Below are 20,189 nucleotides of genomic sequence, written 5' to 3' on the forward strand. Positions count from 1 at the left end.
CATTCTGGAATAATTTTGCCCACTCCTCTCAAACTTACCTGTAAAACCTCAAAGTTGACACAAAAACTATTATTCAGTCCTGCACTCCCTGGGCAGGATTTCTCCTCTCCCAGCTACATCTCTAGAACTTTCCACCAGTCTTTCCTTAAAAAAGCCGTTTGATTTTGATTCTAATACAGGTGAGGTTCATGTCAAGGCCCATGGTAATGGACTAAATTGCTTGGCATGACTGTGACAGCTTTGTGCTCTTTGTAATGTGTTGGGTTTTCTTTTTGTTGGGCTTCAAAATGAGATTTAAGAAGTTTTGTTTCAAGAAGCAGGTTTGAATCAAGGATTTAAAAGGAAAAATAGCCCAAGCAAGCTGTTAACCAAAGTAATACCATTACCTGCATGTCATGTATCTATGACAAGAATGTTTTGATTGATGGTTATTGCAATCTTAACTTCAAAATATACTTTGCAAGAAAGATTTCCTGCATTTTTTATGCAAAGGAAGTACATCTCCCAAGCCCTATTCATTAAATTGGAGACAATGAATATTATATGTGCATGCTCATTTACTATCTGCCAGGATATTCCCATTTCTATTCTCTGACTCTTTGATTAAAAGGGAAGGGATTTCCCTTATTTCTGCAAGGGCCCTGAAATATTGCAAGACTAACACATGCAGTAACATGATTTTAACTGCTTTGCATGTACACTCCAATTGCAGGTACTGTCAAACAACCCTCATGCTTAAAACAAAGGAATGCAGGTACCCTAGTTTGATTTCCAGAGGCAAGTGAAGTTAAAGCATTCACATTTTAACTAAATTAAGCTCCATCTTCTTCCACAATCACTTAGCCCAGTATATTTTCTTCAACAGAAGTGTATGGTGTTAGTAGACTGGTTAATAGGGAAACTCAGAGTTTAAGTGGAGATTTTATTTTAGGGATTTTCATTGGGGTTAGACACAGCAAAAATTATTTTCTTATACTTTGATCAACAGAAGGAAAATAGATAATTTACTGACATGTTAGCAGTTTAGTAGGGTACTAAATCCCCTTTCTTTCCTCTATCAAGATTCCATCTTTAGCTTCTACTAAGTAAAAATGAATGGTGTCTATCTATAAAAACAGTCTTTAATAACTGCTTGCTCAACATCTTTCAAAAACTTTATACAGGTCAGGCAGGTTAGCAAGCTGCAAAATGTTGCCATCTTCTGCAAAGTGTTTAGGAGGTAAAAGATGAGTCCTAAAAGCTTTGTAAAGCACATGTTCCACTGTCCATTTCCATGTTGTTGAACCAGATTCAGATTCTTCGCTCTGAAATACAGGAAAACAAGGACAAACAAAATGAGGTTCTGTTTAACTAGAGGAGAGCATGCCTTAAAAACTTTACTATGTAAGACTACAGCAATTGTGAAATTCTGCTGGTATTAGAAAAGTTCATTCTATACAGTCAATTCTAAGCTCTGTAAAGTCACTTGAGAATGGGTGAGCTTAACTAATCCATTAGGCAGATACTTAGACACAATCAGGTTGTACTTGTAATTTACATGCATCCTTATTCTTCTACAGAAATACAGCATAGAATAGAATAGAATATAGCATGAAAAATACATTCCCAACTCAGAGGCCAAAGAGGCTTGTAATAATATTAAGTACACTGCAATGCCCAAATCTAAAAGGTTCCCTCAATACCTAAAATACTTCAGAAAATTTAAACCACATTCTTTCAGAATCTTGCCATACTGCTACTTGATTCAGTTCCCTGAAAGAGCTGGGATTAGAAGTCTACATCTAAAAGAGCAGAAGTATGTTGTTAGTTATCTGCTCACAGAAGTAGTTATGGTATGCTAGTACCTGAGAGTTTGTTGGATTGGATTCCTCTATTATATACTGCTTTCTGATGGAGTAGAACATGGCTAGTTCTTTACTCAGGCTTTCAAAACACTCCTTTTCTTCATCCCAGTTTACCTGTTAAAATAAAAAAAAAAGTAATTTTATAGAATCTGGGTAGCAGAGACTTAATAAAGGTATAGAATGAAAAAAGAGGGTAGGAATGCAGGCTTTTAAATCAAAATAGAGGCTTGGTCAGTCAGTAGTTATGAATACTAAGGCAAAGTATAACATAACTAATCAGTAACCACAGAACAGCATGTGGAACATGTAACAGTACATTTAAGCTGCACCAGAAACTGAAAAGGCAGGCTGGAATTGCCTAAAGTAAAAAAAGTAATTGTGCATTAATAAAATCCTTGAGAGAATATACCTCTGTGGCCAAGCGCAGGATAAACATAGGCAGTCCTTCCAGTGGTGGGACATAGTTGTCTATCAGAAGTGGTAACCCAGTAAGATTTCCTTCCTGCAAGGCAATACTGCTGGGTCAGTTAAAAAAAAAGAAAGAAGTTCTTTTTTGCAGTAAATGCACCAAAGCTCTTATGTATTTTAAGACTGATTCTTACCAAACTCAGTGAGCCTTACAAGTTTTTAAAGCCCTGTCAGCCAGGCAGACGCTGCATGAAGAAAGTTATTGGTGGTGTTTAATTTCACAAGGCATGAATTAAGCCACTCAGCTCAGGGAGTGGCTGAATTCAACCTTCTTCTCTAGCTTTAGGTTACACAGATACCACTTCCCAAGCAAATATCCAAATGAAGTGCCTGGGCTTGATGAAGCTGTTCACTTTTGTATAAAGTAAGGGATGCCTTAACCCACACAAAAAAAGACACATTGAGAGCACAGTGGTGCTGCAGCCCTGTCTGACTTAAGAGCTGGATAAGATGCACACCTTGCTGGTTAAGAGATCCGCATTCTAGTTATAGAAGCAATGACTGAATTATGGATTGCCCGGAGAGGCTGTGGAGTCTTCCTCATTGGAGATATTCAAGAACCATCTGGACACAATCCTATGCCATGTGCTCCAGGATGACCCTGTCTGAGCAAGGACCCACTGTGGTCCCTGCCAATCCAACCCATTCTGTGACTTGGTAACTAATTAAATAGAAACTTTGTGTACCACCCTTCTTAAAGGTAGCATAAGTCCTGAGCATTTTAAATGAAAGGGTTATGCCACCTAAAACCTACTGGAACTAGTTCTTAGTGATGGTAAGCACTGCAAGCAAACTACTGCAGTCATCTGTCACCAAAATGTAAAATTATGGAATCATTTATGTTGGAAAAGACCTTTAAGATCTAATCCAACCATAAACATAACACTTCCAAGTCCACCATCCATTTACTATCAGAAGTAATAGCTGCAGTCACCTCATCAATTTCAAGAGAGAAATAATCTTTCAACATTTCAGTCTTCTTTTTCAAAAACTCCACAATGTACTCAGCAAGCCCTTCTTTTGGGCCATCTTCTTCTGTCCAGCCACTTTCAGGATCGTCTAAAGCAAGCATTGAAAGCTCATATAAAGGAGCTGGCTCCTGAAAATGAAGAAGGCAAAACTTTGGTTAATGATCAGCACACTCTATTTCTGAGATTTCTTCCTTCACATACTAATTAATTGTAATACACTATTTCTGGCCTGCAGAACTAACAGTTCTGTTTATCATAACCAGGATAAAAAGGTATGAATGTCTTTCTTCTTTTTCTGCCATCCACAATCCCACTGAGCACTGTGATATTTTACAGGATAAACACTGGCAATCAACACTGTATTTCTGCTGACTGTATATTCAAATAATTATTTGTCCCAATGTAATGAGCAACAGCAAAACTTGGTGAAAAACTACAACTGACACTAATTACAAGCAGGCAGGATGACAATTTAAACAGTAGCACCTACAAAATTACTAAGTTTTCTACATTCTGTTCTTAATGAGAAACAAAACAATATTCCTGTAGTGGACAAAAGCAAACCTGACTGTGCAACCAAAACTATCCATTTGTCTGAAAGGATAGACATATTGTAAATAAATTTAAAAAATAATTTCTATAGGATATAATGTAAAATTATACTTACAGACAACCTTAAGACTCCAAAGTTTGCAAAATCATAAATAAGTATCTGGTAGAAGAGTTCTTGGCTAAATTGAAGCACAAAAATTAATTATATGGACAAGATTGCCATATCTCCACATTACCATAATTAAGAGGGAAAAGAAGGGATCATCCTGGAAACACCAGATATCCATATCTAGTCCTATTAATAAAGATCTTACTTTAATTGAAGATTTTAGGGGTTCACCTGCATTATCTAGATATTTACAATTAAATTATTTCTTGGTTTCTGACATCATCAGCCATACTGGTGAAGAAAGGTTACATACTCAAGTATCCAATCACTATGAATTTATTCCCTGAAAATTTCTATTTCAACTTCTTTACTCCTTTACTGCACTGTAAGAAATGCAAAGGAACTGGGAAATTAATAGACATGTCTATCTCAAGTCTTTTCTCTGACTTGTTAGAAAATTTATGCAGCTGGGCCTGTAAGGCTGCACAGGCAAAATTACAATTTCGTGTTACAATCCTGTCCCACAGATACTTTTAACCCAACTGGTTACAATGTTTTCCAGGACTTTTCTGAGGCCTCTACTTTATACAAAGTGCTGTAGATGATCCTGCAGCGAATCATGATGATGATCATAGGTTATCTAGATCATCATGAAGCAAGAAAAAGTCTTTCCCTTCCCACTGTCTGTGAGCACACAATACAGTAGGTGGCATTTTAATGACACTGATTCCCTGCAACTTCTCCCAAGTGTGCCAGACTTGTTTCCACTGTTCTCAATGGACTGCTTGATCTTTACTCTCATGACATTTCACACAGGCAAACAAGAGAACAATGTTCTTTTCCCTGTCATTGCCTTCCTTCTTCTAATTAGCTTCACAATTGGTACTTATTTCAGCTGCCAACAGGTATAACAACTCTTTTACCTGAGTTTTGTTGTATTGAGAAGGTACAGTTTTGTCTGGTACTGGGCCAGAGCCCACTGAGGACTGACACAGCCAACAAATGAGTGCTCATGTAGCATCTCCTGGAGTTCTGAAACAACAGAGAGGTAGGAAGAAAAAAAAGAATGTAATTTCATAGTTGCAACCCTGCCCTCATTTATGTAGTTGAGTGGTTTGTGTCTTTTTAGCATGAAAGTCTCAGATTACTGTTCAGTCACTCTTACACCTCTGCTTCTTATATCCTGGTATGACCAATTATTCACAAGTTTCAAAATATTAATAATTTTTATGCATACTCACACTATTAAAGTGTAAGGGAGAAGAGTTATTTAACATTTAAACTACAAATGCAAATTAGAAAAAAGAAATAAAGTCCCTGTGTTTGAATAGCCTTCCAAAATTAATTTCCAGCCACAGGAGATTGGTGAGAAGCACATACATACTTCAAAAACTGCAGGTGTAAACCAGTTTTGCAACACAATCTAGGTATTATCAAACTAAATTCTAGAGGTGTGGTAGAATAGGTCCATAATTTTTTTTCATAATTTCTTTTTATTTCTCTAACAAAATAACTTTAAAAAAATATATGTATGAGTGAGAAGACTGGGAAAAGTACAAGAAGTCAGATTTCATAAAAGAGTTCATTTTAGACATTCCACAAAAAAAAAAATTCACTAGTTGCCATCCTTGGGAGAAGCTTTATTACAGATGTTTGGCACTGCAGTCACAGCATGTACAAAGCACTATGCTAATTTCACTAATGCCACTGCTATGTTTTCTAAAGGAATGTAACAGACTGAGAAAAGATTTCTCTCTTTCCAAAGTCTCTTTTAGGTATTTCTTACCTGTGTGTGATGTGAAGATGATACACAACCTCAGGCAGCTTCACAAGTTTTATTGTGAATTTTGAGGCATTTTTGGCTATTTTAAGGGTCTGGGACAACTCTTTGGTTTCAATACTTAAACAGTGACAGTCAAATATGGAATGACTGGGTCAGAATTACCAGTCTTCTGCAAAATGTTTACTGAAGCATAAATAAAGTAAAAGTTCATGCTTTCTAAACTTTAAGATTCCTATAAATTTATAGAAAAGTTACTTATTACAGATGTCTGTGTGGAGCATCCCCAATTCTTACAACCAGAAAAATCAAAATAAATCCAACAAAACCCCTGGAATGTAAGGGGTTTAGAGATATGAATAATAAGGGTATGAGTCAGTGTAAGCTGCCTTCAGAGGCAATTGAGTTAAGAGGAAAACACCCTAGAGAGATTCACAAACCTTTTACCTTTGTCTAAAACAACTCTTAACAAAAAAGAGAGTATTTCATAAGTCTCACCATTTAAGTGGGACAGATACAATAAAAATGAAAAGCAAAAGCTTTTGTTAAAAACTTGCTTAGCAGCACAGTATATGCTGCTGGGCCTTTTAAAATACCTTTTCCCCCTTTGAACAGTCATATTTAGTGGTGGAATAACAGTAATTTTGAGAAACAAGTCATGCTTACTTGCATGTGCTTGGTTACTAATTTCCTCCTGGAGAGTCAACACACTGGTCAAGTTGATAATTCTTCTTCTAGGGGTGCAGGCAGCAGTCATGTCCTTTCTGGTGTCATCTTTCTCCAATTCTACATCCATGTCTTCCCGTGGTCTTTTCCTACAATACCAAAACAAAAGGAATTACATTCAATTCTTCTATCACTTAAGCCAAACACAGCAACAGATGAGATGCTCAATTCACATGCTGTATGCTAACACAGGAAATGCAGACAGTTTCCCAGAAAGACAGTTTTATTTTGCTTCTGAGGAATAATTTGTTAGGAAAGGATAATTCAGAATTTTAAGAGAATTCGTGACACTAATACCAATTATGTTAGGCAGCTGTTGCTTAAGCACCAAGCAAATTTGGCTCTAAAGAACACATCAAAAATGTTCCTATTTCTAACAATTTTCTTTTCCATACCCCTTTTTCTGTAATACTGGGAAGAGAGGATCAGATTCCCTCAGAAGACTTTGGCCTCTTGTAACAGCTTCTGCAGGAGCTATAAAAAAATTTATAGCACTTTAGCCTTTGCTAGGGAAATGCCTGTCAAATTCAGTGATATAGTTTCTATCCCTCACAAAAGGGAGGCTTCCAGAAAGAGACAGACCAGTATGATCTTCCTAAACTAATGCCATTATTTACACTGCTTCCTGCCTTTCAGTATGCATAGAAACACTATTCCAGTCACAAAATTTATCACAAGTTACGTAATTCACAGTCCAGATTAGGTTTAATTTCTCAATAAAACATCATGAAGTTATTCTTAATAATTTTTCCCTCCTGGAAAAGCAGAAGCCCAAAGAGATCAGAAAAATCCATAGTTTCAGGGCTAGGCCATGAAATAAATAGGTAGCCTTGCCTCAGTTCAGGAAAGGTGGGGCTTACCGAGAAGGCACAGGAGACAAGTGTCCGCTCTCGCTCGGCCCCCCAGGCTGCACTGCATCCTCCTGAACATCAACCATTTCAACCACGTCACTGACTTCTTCCATTTCAGCATCCTGGGGTCTGCCTGCACCCTCTGGAGGTGCTGCATTAACCTCTGCTGTCACTTCAGTGGTGCCTGTACTCAGGGGGTTGTTCACTGGCTGAAGAAAAGCATCCAATTTCTGCTCTCGGGAATCAGTGCGGACCATCTGATGTGCATAAACTTTATCACTGCTTCCCTTGGTGACCACTGAAGAGTTTGCTGCTGATTTTACAACCTCATTGGAAGAGCAGTCAGCCCCTGGAAGCAATGTCTTCATTCAGACATGAGAAGAGATTGAACAAGAAGAAAAAACGAATCAGAAAGATTAGTCACACTTCTCATAGTATCTTACTGCTCAGAGGCAAATTTGAAACCCCCAGCAACACAGTGTCAACTGCTTAAAAGGCCACCAGCTTTGCACTTGCTATCCACATGGAGTGAATGTCGTCATCTTGGCAGTTAAAATCAATAGATACCATTCCTGACTCAAAAAATCTTTAAGGTAAAAAAAATCACAAGGAAATTAGTTTGTATAAAAATTATAGTAATTCTTATGCTATGCTTCACTTAAAGAGAGAGTAGAGTATCTTCCTGACTTTTTTTTCTGGTAAGATTAAATCCAAAATGTTACCAAATACACAAAACAGTTTCTTCAATCACATCTTCTTCACATAAACCAGGACAGAATAAAAAAAAAAATTACCACATGTGAAGGCTAATATAAAATTAAGACAACTAATCAGGTATTTGACAGAAATGTACTTAAAATGTTCTCATACTTTTTTTCCTCTCTTTTGCCATATTGTTAACACTGGTATATTAAAGTAACTTGAAACAAGAGCAAAAATCTAAAGGTACCAGTACAATACTGATAAGTGCCATATCTGCAAAGATTTTACTATTGAACAGAGTAAATTATTCCTGATCATTAAAATAATGCAGAACTGCCATCACTCCATAGATATTCTCACCTGAGTGAAGTACATCCTTGAGGAATTAGAGCCCAATAACTTGCTCTCTACATGTTGTTGCACACGCTCCAGAATACTGTCTTCATGAAGAAAATGGACCTCGTGTTTTGTAGGATGCACATTCACATCTACATTCTGAGGGGCTATTTCCAGGCTGCAAAATATTTTAAAAGAAGTTAATCTAAAATATCCCATGGATGGTAGAGAAATCAAAAATTGGTTCACATTTGTCAGGCTTGGGGATGTTATTCCATACAAATAAGTCAAAATGATCATGAAACCTGCTGAAGTTGTATTACGGTCAGACTTGTTTAGAGAATTAAAACATAATGCAAAATCACTCACCAAAATGAGCTTACATTGGTAAGCTTAAATCAACCTCTCCATTGTACAACTACAAAAACCCACTTTTAGAAATATCTTTTACTTGCAGTGTCTCATGAATTAATAGGAAAAGACTTCAGCTGAAATTACAGATACTCACTACTGCTAAAAATAAGGCCTGTCTTCTTAGGATTTTCTTAATGTTATTTAATCATCTCCTGCCTGGAGATTAATTACCTCAGTGCAATGCTTAACACTATCATGAGGAACAGAAATGTCCTTCTAAACCTACTCACCCTAGTTCTATCCTACAGGAAGTATTAAAAAGCTACTTCTTCCTATTACTTTACCTTAAGTATAGGAATGGGTGCGTGCTTTTTGGCAAATAAGCAGCGTACACAGTTTCTATGGCTTTGCGCATAGCGGCTGACTCTACCAACCGATCTGAAACACAGAACACAGCGCTGTTTCCAAAGAGCCACAACACCCTGCACAGTGCCCAGCTCCTCCTTCTGACAAACATCTTCACTCTTTGTGCCTTCAAAGGGAATCTGTTATACCCATTTTCCCCCAGGACCTATTTATTCTTCATATAAACCCAGGAATAGACAGTGTTTTTCTCAACATGTTTTACACTTAGAGGAATTTTTTCCCACAAATACTGAAATAACCACGCTACCTTTCATTATTTCATACAGTCAACCCATGCCAGTGTTGCTACAGAAAAGAGATCAATCTGTGTAAGCTGGCAGGACACAGCCATAACCTCGATAGACCAAAGTTTCTTTAGGTCCAGTTTTAGCTGTTTTCCACCAAATACAGCACCAAGTGTGATGCACATTACAAACTGAAAAACACTTTTAAGATTTACAATTAACTGTAATATTTATTCTTAAAAATGTTTTTAAGAATGCTTATGCACTTTGTAGGTCTTCATAAAGTTTTGGTCTTCTGATTATGTAAGCAACATATGACTGTACAAAATGCTGCCTTTTTTTTAAACTTACGGTTTATGAAGAGTAAAAATATACATTTCTTCACAGAGTAGTTTGCATTCGTGATGTAACCTTTCATTTTAAAGGCCAGATTTGCATCTTCACAGCCCACTTCTATGAGTTCCCTATTAAGTTTGACAGAAACACGAACAAAAAATTAATTCTTCTGTTGATTTAAATTTTGAACAGTACTCACAAGCAATGATATTCTGTTTTGCCAGTTGGCAGGGTCAGCACAAATGAGACAGGCACCAACTTTAAGGGATGAGTGTAATTAACTACAGTTCAAAACAGCAAAGACTTACAAAAGTATAATATAAGTAATGCACCTAATCATTACTATAGAAGATTAAGAAGATACACACCAGTTACCCTAACACTTTACCATCATCCAGATACACATATCAACTAAGGAGCCCTGGCCACAGAAAAGGACTGGAGAATCACTCCTGGTAACTGGGAAATCCTACACAGTGTGTCTTCACAGGGTGTCTTCACCACACACAGGTGAAGACTCCACCTTTGCTGGGAAAGGGTCCAGCTTTTATATTGTTGAATAAAAAAGCTCACATAATTCTAATGCAGAAACATCTGGTTTCATTCTCCTCTTGGGTTCCACCCAAAGCCTGGCCAGGGCTCAAGGAGGAGCCAAGGGAGTTGGCTTTCACCATATACCTCCAAACAATGTCATATGTCTGATTTCACGGCGTTGTCCATCCTCTAAATATGGAAAGATAAATATGTTCTTATCACACTACATATTTTTCTAATGATCATGCATATTTTGCTAATGAGCAGAGACAAATATCATATAACATATGGTTGGAAGGTTCATCTAAAGGTCAACTTTGGCTTAGGGCCTATTACTCAAGTCTCACTACTCCATATACTGATACATCTTCTGTCACAGTTAATGAAAACATTCGAATTATTTGAGGGACATGGTAATTATTTAACCTAAACTGCATAATTTCATCTTCTTAAGTGTAAACTGGTAGTGTTGTGTGGTTGGAATCTGTAAAATTACCTCCATTATCTTTTTAATACTGTAACATATCACAATGTTCAAAGCATTGTAATCTATTGATAATTCCAATATGCATTTCATTGTTTAAGTCATTGACAGTGATTGACAAGAACACTTCAAAATTGTCTGCAGCCAAGGAAGAACAAACGCTTTTTTTTTGGACTACTTTGTCCACTATTATCAGTCTAATATGTCTTGGTGGTCTGTTAAGAAGTCATTAAAATGTAAAAACTCTCTTGCTCATGCACATAGATCCTAATGTTAACTGTTTTCGTAACAGTTTTAATAATTTTAATAATTCATTAGTCAAGGAAAATCCACTTCAGCACTTTGTGAGCACAGCTCTCTAGGAAGGCATTATGCCACCTTCTAAAGTTAACACAGAACAGACTTAAGGGCTACTTATTTCCAATTTAACCTCAATATATATATACCAAGTGTCATTTTTATTTGTGTTCAGTTTTTAACACCATCTTGAACTGGGTGTTAAAATAAAAACTTTTATTGTTTGCAAAGAAATTATCAAAACATTTACTTTGAAATTGACAATTTGTCCTGAACCATAAAAAGGAAAAATGAGCTACTATCCATATCAACCTACTATCACTATCAAATGAGCTACTATCCATAGTAGAAAAAAATAAATGCACAGCAAAGAAATACATGAAACACTACAAACCTCATTACTTCACAGCCTTTCTATTTTGCTGTGCTTCCTAAACTGTTTTCATGAATTAGAAGTTACATCCATTAAATGTGAATCTTGACTTCAGTCAGTGACAGAACAGAATCAGTGACACCCAGCTGTTCATGGGACAAATACATACAATGGATTCTTCACAGCTGAAAGTCTCATAAAGAGAATTTTTCCTAAAATGGCAGATACATCTTCAAAAGATGATCCTTTGGGTTTTTTTATTTTTCTATCTGATTTACACAGCTTCAACTAATGTAGCTTTTGTCAAAATAAGAAACCATAATATTTCAGAAAAAAAAAATATGAGTAGCTTCAAAATTTATCAGGTAGCATATAGCAAGAACACGTAAGATTTTCATGGTACAGGAAGAGGCCAGGAACTTGCAGAGAACACAGGTTCAGCTTGCTGTTTTTACATGAGCACAGAAAGTTACAAGCAGATGGCTCTTTTTCAGTGCATTAAAGGAATAACTTTGTAACTTTCCCCTTCCCTTTGGTGCCCAATAAAAAAGACACATTCTGAAAAGAAGGATTACAGCACTCCCTCTTCTCTGAAATTAACCATGAAGGAAGCAAGAAAGGTTACCATAAGCCCATGGTCTTTAAAGAGAAAAGGAAGGGTGATTCACTGGAAAGCCTCACATCAAAAGGAAATTTGACATCAGTGTACCTGCTAACAGCATTTCCAAAGATGGCCCTGATGTTGTCCACTGTTGAGGCATTGGATAAGGTTCTAACATCTGACACCGTGTCACCTTGCTAAAGAGAGCAGAAATGAGTATCAATCAATTCACCTTCCTGCAGGAAGTTTTAGAAATACTTTAAATTAAACAATAACATTTCTAAAACAACTACAGGGAACGACATAACATCATTAAATTGTCTTGTATTATTTACTTATTTATACTCAAAAAAGCAATGGATGGTAAATGGCCCATGTTTACAAGATCAGCTAGAGCACATCAGACCCACTGAGGCTAGTAACTCCACCCTGGAAAGTGAGGAACACTTTATTTACTGAACTCAGTTCAGTAAACAATTACCAAGAATGGCACAGAACAATGATAATCTACCCCATTCTCTTTCATACAGCACTTAGTAACCAGGCTCTCCAGAGAAGCTGAAACAACACATAAAGCGAAACCAAATACACCACTGACCACACAGAATCCTCCAAACTCCTGACAAATATATTTTTGTCTTGTTTACTCCTAACTGATGTGCTTTCTATCCAAACTGCACCAACATACCCTTCAACATTTCATTATAAAGGAAGGCTCTCTGTGCTGATCCTGTTGCAAAAGACACAGTGCAAATTTTCTGATACACACATTATGTATATCAGAATTTTCAGATATACACATTATGTATATATATACACAGGCATGCAGTGAAGTTACAAAAATTTTATCTACACACCTTTTTAACTGAAAAGCTGATGCCTGAGTTATGGATGGCATACCTGAAAAACAGATAAAAGTAAGTCTGCAGTATGTGGAACAAAAGGTAATTGTTTCCTTTGATTGTTGAAAAGCAGCTAATAATGGGGGCAAGCAATTTCACTTCCTGTTAGACAGTAGTGCAATTTGAGCCAAGCTGAGCTTTTGCAGACTGAACAGCTTAAAAAAAAAAAAGTGTGTCCTATTTAGAACTTGTCTGTAACCACAGGAAATTCAAGGATCAGCTTCCACAGACCTATTTTTTCAGTTTCACTGTACATGTTTTAACTTAAAAAACCCATCAAAACATCCTCAGTATAACAGAATCAAGTCTCAACTACTATGGAAAAGCATCTGAATAATGGCTGGCCCACCCTTCTAACTTCCCCTACCCAGACAGTTCAGCTATCTGTGATCCCACAGCTGAGATCTGATACACTACAGCTGTGTAATCTTGGCTCAAAATTCTAGGGAAATTACTGCACTGTGAGAAAAAACACACCATAGAACCTTGCAAGATGAGAAAGAAGTCTGCAAGAAAATGCAGACTAAGATTAGACTGCTGTGACTGTGGACTCAAAAATTTATATATAAAATTTATAGAGGGGAAGAAAAACCCCCAAAGAAGGGAAAAAAAAACCCCAAGAGGGAAAAAAAACCCGAAAATTAAGTAATAGAAAAGTCCTAATGAAAAAGAACAACCAATGAGCTGGAGGACTGTAACTCAGCAAGACTTCACATCACCCTGTTTGACAGAACATCAGGATCTGACCCTCCATCTCCTGGCTGAAGTCTGCCTGAGCCAGTAGAGACTCTTGAATAGTTCATTTAGGGAATAGGCTAAACCTTGGTATACAGTCTTGCTTCTCTCTGCTACCTTTTGTGTCTTCTGAAAGCATAAAGCAGTTCTTTTGCTTAAATTGTGCAGATCCTGCTTGCAAGACCTCTGCACGCTATGGAAGACTACAGCAGTGGCATAAGAGCAACCAAGGGGCCCAGGAAGGGAACATCCAATAGCTAAAATGATATTACTCCTTTTTGGGGGTGTGAAGTTGCCATTCAGCTTTTCTGTATTCAGCCAAATCTCAATGCTCCTGAGCAGTTTTTACATTAATTCTATTCAGCCCAGGTACATTTAAAGTTCACTCATTCAAGTCCATCACCATTTCTTTGCTGGAATTCTTACAAATAATTAATGGCTATAGACAGAATACACTACTTCCTATCTGGATTTTTCACATCAAATTGGACAGGCTGTTATCTGACACTGCACACTAACAAATAGTGCAAAAAAACCGTAACAAAATGACCACCACCACCAACAAAATTACACCAAACAAACAACTGCCAGTCTCTCTGAAGAACCCCAGTACTCCCCATGGCAGTATATAAAATTGAGAATCCCCTATTTTAGTTTACCTGCTAACAACTTCTAGTATTTTTGCATATTCTTCATTTGGATTTTTTAAAGCTTTCCTTCTTGTATTTACATTGTAAAAAAGATCTTCAACCTACAGAGAAAAAGTTCACAATTAAAGACAATTTTTAAAAATCTCTCTTACTACAGAATTAATTGAAATCCATCCTGTTATGATTTTATATATAAATTTTCCTAGAATAATTTGGTTTATGAAAAATCAACTTTCAGTGTATTCCTTAACTCCCTAGGTTCACCTAACAAACTGCAGCTTCAAAGATGATACTGTTATGTACCTCACAATGTAATTGGTGCAAGGGGAACAGAAAAGGAACAAGAGGGAACAGGCACAAAAACCTACTGTGATCTGAGTTCCTTGGTTTCCAGCACATGGCTTCGGAGGGGCTTTGATTTTTCCATCACTGTAAGTAGCTCTAGGAAGAAAATAAAAAGTTGTCAGTCATCAAGATTTACAGAAGGGCAGACATGGACAGATGAACACAAAAGAAATCCCATCATTGTCACACTCCTCCCAGCAAAGAATTTGGGGACACTGAGAATTAGCTTCCTCCACCTTTCTGCTAGAGTAAAACTGTCTTCATTGATTGTAAGAGCCAGAGGGGAAGTGGGGGAAAGGGAATAATAGCAGAGAAAAGGAGGCAGACCATGGCATATGCATTTTGAAATTGTATTACCGAGACTTTTCCTCCAAAGGCAGGATTATTGCATTTTTTTCTTTCTTTAATAGCTAGACACAGCCTAATAACAATTATTCCACAAGATTTTACACTTCAATTATGTTAACAAGAAATTCTTGACTTTTGTCAAAGATCTGTTTTCTTTGACACTAACAGGATTTTAAGCATAAGAGATTTGTGACCCATGTAGGTCTTTCAGCTAACAAAGTTATAGAGATGCATAAATTCAAAGGATAGACTTTTTTCTTTCCCTCTAATATACCCTGAATGTTTAATGCAAGAAAGACCACAGTCACACAATCTTTTGAAAAACCAAGATTTGGAACATCTCTTTTTTCCAATCCCTTTTCTTACAGGTAGTTAAGAAATTAATGGAAAAGGTTGTAATTTAGATTAAGTTTTCAAAAGAATATCCAAAACTCTTTTTGGATAGGATAAAGCACCTATCATCATAAAGATATGATAACAAACTAAGCTGTAAGTTCATGTGCTGAGACTTGTGAAATTTGCTAGACATGACGCCTGTAATATAAATGCAACTTTTTATTCTGAAATGGAGAAAAAGACAAATGTTTAACCTACATTAGCTCCGGAAATAAAAGTTCTTTCAAGATTTTCTGCCACCCCACCCCACCTCCACCAATTTTAAAATACGTTATTAAGCTAAAGCTTCCCTTTACAATTTGAAAAAAATACATTTTCTCACATTCCAAGTCTTTTTAATACCTGCCCTTACCAAACCCTCCTCCATAACAGGAGCTCTGAAATTGATACATCTGTTTGTTATTGCATGCAGCAGAAGTCACCAGGGTAATAGGCAGCATACCTGAATGCACACTTTGCATCAGCTGTTTTAGTTGTTACTGTAACATGGGCAACATGACTGATGCTAGCCAAGGCCTAGGAAAAGAGAAAGCATCTTTGTAAACCTTGCTCTGCACAATGATGAGGCATGTCCACATTTTAAACACCATCACTAAATTTCAACATACCACTAGCAAATAATAAATAAAAATCCTTACAATGAAATTGCATATCAGTAGAGCTTAAACCAATTTTAGTATCTATAATACTAAACTTCCAGTCATTTTATCCAGGAGATTGTTCTGGCTTCCCTAATATTTTGTTATCTCTGATGATGCAACTGATTAACCATACTAAAAGAAATTTGCAAAATTATTACAGTTGTGCCTTTTTCTTTTTCATGTTAACTAGAAAGCACCTGGAAGATTTTAGCTGCTACTCTCTCACTCCTGCCCAAGTTCTTCTATTGACTGTATGTAATATTACAATGTTAGGTGTCAGTGGCTTTCCTGGAAAACTCAATGGATATGTCTACACAGATGAAACCAGCCTCAGGATCAGAAACCACTGACTATGGAGATGATTATGTTGAAAGTGTGTGAGAAGAGGACCCAAGCAGTCTACTCTATGGAGCATGTGAGCATCTATGTATCTGAGATATATATCTTGTTCATCCAGAGGGAAAAGCTAAACTCATCCTTGACTGTTCTTCCAGAGTTTAGATACAGTCTGTGAGAGTATGAGGAACCAGTATATCTGAGGGATCAGAGATACCAACCTTGTCTAACAACAAAAACAAAGGAAGACCACTGTACATTTTGCACATTTAGTTTTAAGTGTAGTATTCAGACAAATGTCTGACATCGAAGATTCACCTCCCACTCAAATCCTCTACTGTCTTTTACCTGTAGGTTCATGAACCATCATTTGAGAAGACAGGCTTTGTTTCAATTAAAAAAAAAATTCTTATTCCAGAAAGCAAAAAGAATCCACCTAATCTTGAAGACACTGAAATGTATTTTGAACTACATTCACATAGCAGACTCTCTCAGGAAACAGAAGCTTCTGTAAAGAGTATTAGGAATGTGATACTATGTAGAACCCCCTAAACAGAACAGCAATGAATAGTTTCAAAACCTTGATGAAGAGCTTACCTCGCCCCTAAAGCCATATGTAGAAATGCTAGCCAAGTCTTCAAATTTTTGCAGTTTACTCGTAGTAAATCTCTCACATACGATGTCAAGATCTTCTTTCTATGTGAAAGGGACAAGCAACAGTCACTTTCTGAGTTTTTTCAAGATCAGAAACACTTATAAATTGAAATAATTTTTAAAGGGTAGTATCAAACAGCAGTATATACCTGCCAACTTTGTTTACTTACTCTGATACCACAGCCGTTATCTTGAACCTGGATGAATTTCAGACCACCTTCTTTAACTACTACCTGGATACTCGTAGACTTAGCATCCAAACTGCAGAAACCAAGAGACCAAGAAAGCAATTTCAATCCCAGAGTTCTGTTTAATATCTTTATTCATGACCTGGAAAAGGGGATTGAGTGTAGCCTTATTCAGTTTGCGGATGACACCAAGTTGAGCAGAAGCACTGATCTGCTGGAGGGTAGGAAGGCTCTGCAGAGGGACCTGGACAGGCCAGATTGATGGGTTGAGGCCAATGGTTTGAGGGTCAGCAAGATGAAGTGCCAGAGCCTGCCCTTGGGTGACAACAACCCCATGCAGTGCTACAGGCTTAGGGAAGAGTGGCTGCAAAGCTGCCATGTGGAAAAGGACCTGGGGGTGCTGCTCTAACAGCTGTCTGAACATGAGCCAGCATGTGCCCAGGTGGCCAAAAGGCCAGTGGCATCCTGGCCTGTGTCAGCAATAGTGTGGCCAGCAGGAGCAGGGCAGTGATTGTCTCCCTGTACTTGGCACTGGTGAAGCCACACCTCAAATCCAGTGTTCAGTTTTGGGCCTCTCCCTACAAGAGAGACATTGAGGGGCTGGAGCATGTCCAGAGAAGGATGATGGAGCTGGGGAAGGGTCTGGAGCACAAGGCTGATAAGAAGCTGAGGGAGCTGGGGGCGTTTAGCCTGGAGAAAAGGAAGCTCAGGGGGGACCTTACTGCTCTCACCTCCCCGAAAGGAGGTTGTACCAAGGTGGGGGTTGGCCTCTGCTCCCAAGGAACAAGTGATGGGTAAAGAGGAAATGGCCTCGACTTGTGCCAGGAGAGGTTTTGATTGCATATTAGGATACATATCTTCACAGATATGTACCTCTATCTATGGTCAAGCATAGAAAAGGCTACCCAAGGAAGTGTTTGAGTCGCTGACCCTGGAGGTATTTAAATACCTAGAGATGTGGTGCTTAGGGACATTGCTTAGCGGTAGATTTGGAGTGGTGGGTTAATGGTTGGACTTGACGATCTTGGAGATCTTTTCCAATCTAAATAATTCTATGAATCGTTAACCCGGCAGCGGAAGCAGACAATTCATAAGTTTCTCAAACAACAACAAAACAAGCCGGAACACAAACGCAGACAGAAACGCGGCTTTCCAAGCGGTGCTGCCTCCCGTATGGGCGGACGGAGGCACCGCCCCTCCTCGGCACTCGGGCTCCCGCTCGGCCCTGGCTGTCCGCCGGGGCCGGGACGGAGGGCCGGGACGCGGTGCCAGCCCCGGCAGAGCCCCCCCGCCCCACGCAGCGCGGCCGGGCTGCGGGAGGGGCGGTCCCCGCGTTACCAGTTTTCGATCATCTCCTTGATGGCGTTGGCCGGCCTCTGGATGACCTCGCCGGCGGCGATGCGGTTCACCACGGCCTCATCCAGCCGCCGGATGACGCCGGCCATTGGCGCCGCCGGGCCGGGAGCCGCGCTCGCCCCACCGAGGCCGGGCGGGAAGCGGGGCGGGAGGCGGGGCTCGCCGGCGCGGAGGGGCGCGCCCCCTGGCGGAGGGAGGCCGCGCTGAGGGAGGGGAGGGGAGGCCGCGCTGAGGGAGGGGAGGGGAGGCGGCGCTGGGCCGGACCCGCCGGGGCCGCGGTCCGCAAGGGGCCCCGGGTCTGTCCGACCCGGGCGTTCCGGGGCACAGCGGGTTGTGCCTGAGCCAGCAGGGCGCCTGCGGCCTAGAAACCAGTGGGGGTTACATACCAGCAATGTACCCCAGTGATATCCCCAGCAGGTCGAGGGAGGTGACCCTGCCCCTCTACTCAGCCCTGGTGAGGCCACGTCGGGAGTGCTGTGTCCAGTTCTGGGCTCCTCAGTACAAGGACACATGGGAGCTCCTGGAGCAGGTCCAGCAGAGGGCAACAAGGTTGACTGAGCATCTCTCTTACGAGGACAGGCTGAAGAAGCTGAGCCTGTTCAGCCTTGAGATTAAATGACTGAGATTGGACCGTATTAATGTGTATTAATATCTAAAGGATGGGTGCGAAGGAGATGGAGCCAGGTCCCTCTTGCTGGAGCCAAGCAATAGGATGAGAAAAGCAATGGGCAGAAACTAATGCACAGGAAGTGATGCACAACTGAATATGTGGAAGAACTTCTTTACTGTGTGGGTGACCAAGCACTGGAACAGATTGCCCACAGAGGTATGAAAAACGCTAATCACTTGTTTTTAAATTTTTAAAAGTTTAATAGTAATAAAATGGTTATAAAAATATTGATACAATTAGAGTAATAATAACTTGGACAAATTGAATTAGGACAATATGAGACAATAGGGACAAAGAGTTACAGACATCCGGGTACCTTTCTCTGGGCAGCACAAGCCCGAAAAAGGACACCCGTTAACAAAGGATTAATTCTTAAAAACGATAGCCTGTTGCATATTCATACACTTCATACATGATGCATAAATTTTATTCAAATACAGGATTCTGTCTGGTCATCGTCAGCTTCTTCCTCTGAATCCTAACAGCGCCTTTGAGGAGGGAAGAAGTTCATTTCTTCTGATAAGAGAGCAATAAATTCTTTTTGTCTGAAAGATTTAGGTCTCTTGTGGCTGCTATCTCACTGCGAGTCCTTTCTTTAAAAAAAGTATCCTACATAGTTTCTATTTTAACATTTTTCATAACTTAAAACTATATTTAACACACTACTTAAGAGAATTAATACAGCATTACTTTCTAACACAACACATATAATATTCATTTTAATATTTGCGAAAAGCTAATCATAAAATATGCATTTTTCACAAAGGATATTGTGGAAGTCTCCCTCACTGGGGATATCCAGGAACCATCTGGATGCAATCTTGTGCCATGTGCTCCAGGGCATCTATGCCTGAGCAGGGAGGTTGGATCCAATGACCCAGCATGGTCACTTCCAACCTGACCTACTCTGTGATTCTGTGAACTACTGTGAACACTGTGGCATCCCTCAAGGCTGAGCTCCATGCCTATGACAGCAGGACTGCACTGCTGTGTGACTGCC

The 20,189-nt window shown here is 39.0% G+C and overlaps 1 protein-coding gene across 2 annotated transcripts; it reads right to left on the bottom strand.

Moving 5' to 3' along the window:
• Positions 1-902: 902 nt before the first annotated feature.
• MLH1 (mutL homolog 1) lies at positions 903-18,744 on the bottom strand. Of its 2 annotated transcripts, XM_054629822.2 has the most exons (19): positions 18,502-18,744; positions 17,146-17,236; positions 16,919-17,017; positions 15,787-15,860; positions 14,624-14,696; positions 14,265-14,356; positions 12,826-12,868; positions 12,077-12,165; positions 9,695-9,807; positions 9,038-9,131; positions 8,364-8,517; positions 7,311-7,663; positions 6,391-6,539; positions 4,868-4,976; positions 3,951-4,014; positions 3,247-3,411; positions 2,254-2,346; positions 1,845-1,958; positions 903-1,304 (listed from the first exon to the last, which is right to left on the bottom strand). In XM_054629822.2, exons 1-19 carry the CDS (start codon positions 18,606-18,608, stop codon positions 1,137-1,139), a joined length of 2,244 nt encoding a protein of 747 aa, XP_054485797.2. In that variant the 5' UTR covers positions 18,609-18,744; the 3' UTR covers positions 903-1,136. The 2 variants fall into 2 exon arrangements, with proteins under 2 accessions (XP_054485797.2, XP_077034623.1); XM_077178508.1 differs by lacking the exons at positions 9,038-9,131; positions 12,826-12,868; positions 14,265-14,356; ... (3 more) ...; positions 17,146-17,236; positions 18,502-18,744.
• Positions 18,745-20,189: the final 1,445 nt, after the last annotated feature.

This window comes from Agelaius phoeniceus, chromosome 1, assembly GCF_051311805.1.
Source record: "Agelaius phoeniceus isolate bAgePho1 chromosome 1, bAgePho1.hap1, whole genome shotgun sequence".
Lineage (NCBI taxonomy): Eukaryota > Metazoa > Chordata > Aves > Passeriformes > Icteridae > Agelaius > Agelaius phoeniceus.

Excerpts from the sequence above, each read along its gene's own strand:
- MLH1 (XM_054629822.2), bottom strand. The coding sequence starts at position 18,608 with ATGGCCGGCGTCATCCGGCGGCTGGATGAGGCCGTGGTGAACCGCATC. Across the intron at positions 12,869-14,264 it reads ATACTAGAAGTTGTTAGCAG|GTATGCCATCCATAACTCAG; the intron begins GTAAACTAAAAT and ends TCTGTTTTTCAG. Across the intron at positions 6,540-7,310 it reads TTGTCTCCTGTGCCTTCTCG|GAAAAGACCACGGGAAGACA; the intron begins GTAAGCCCCACC and ends TTGGTATTGTAG.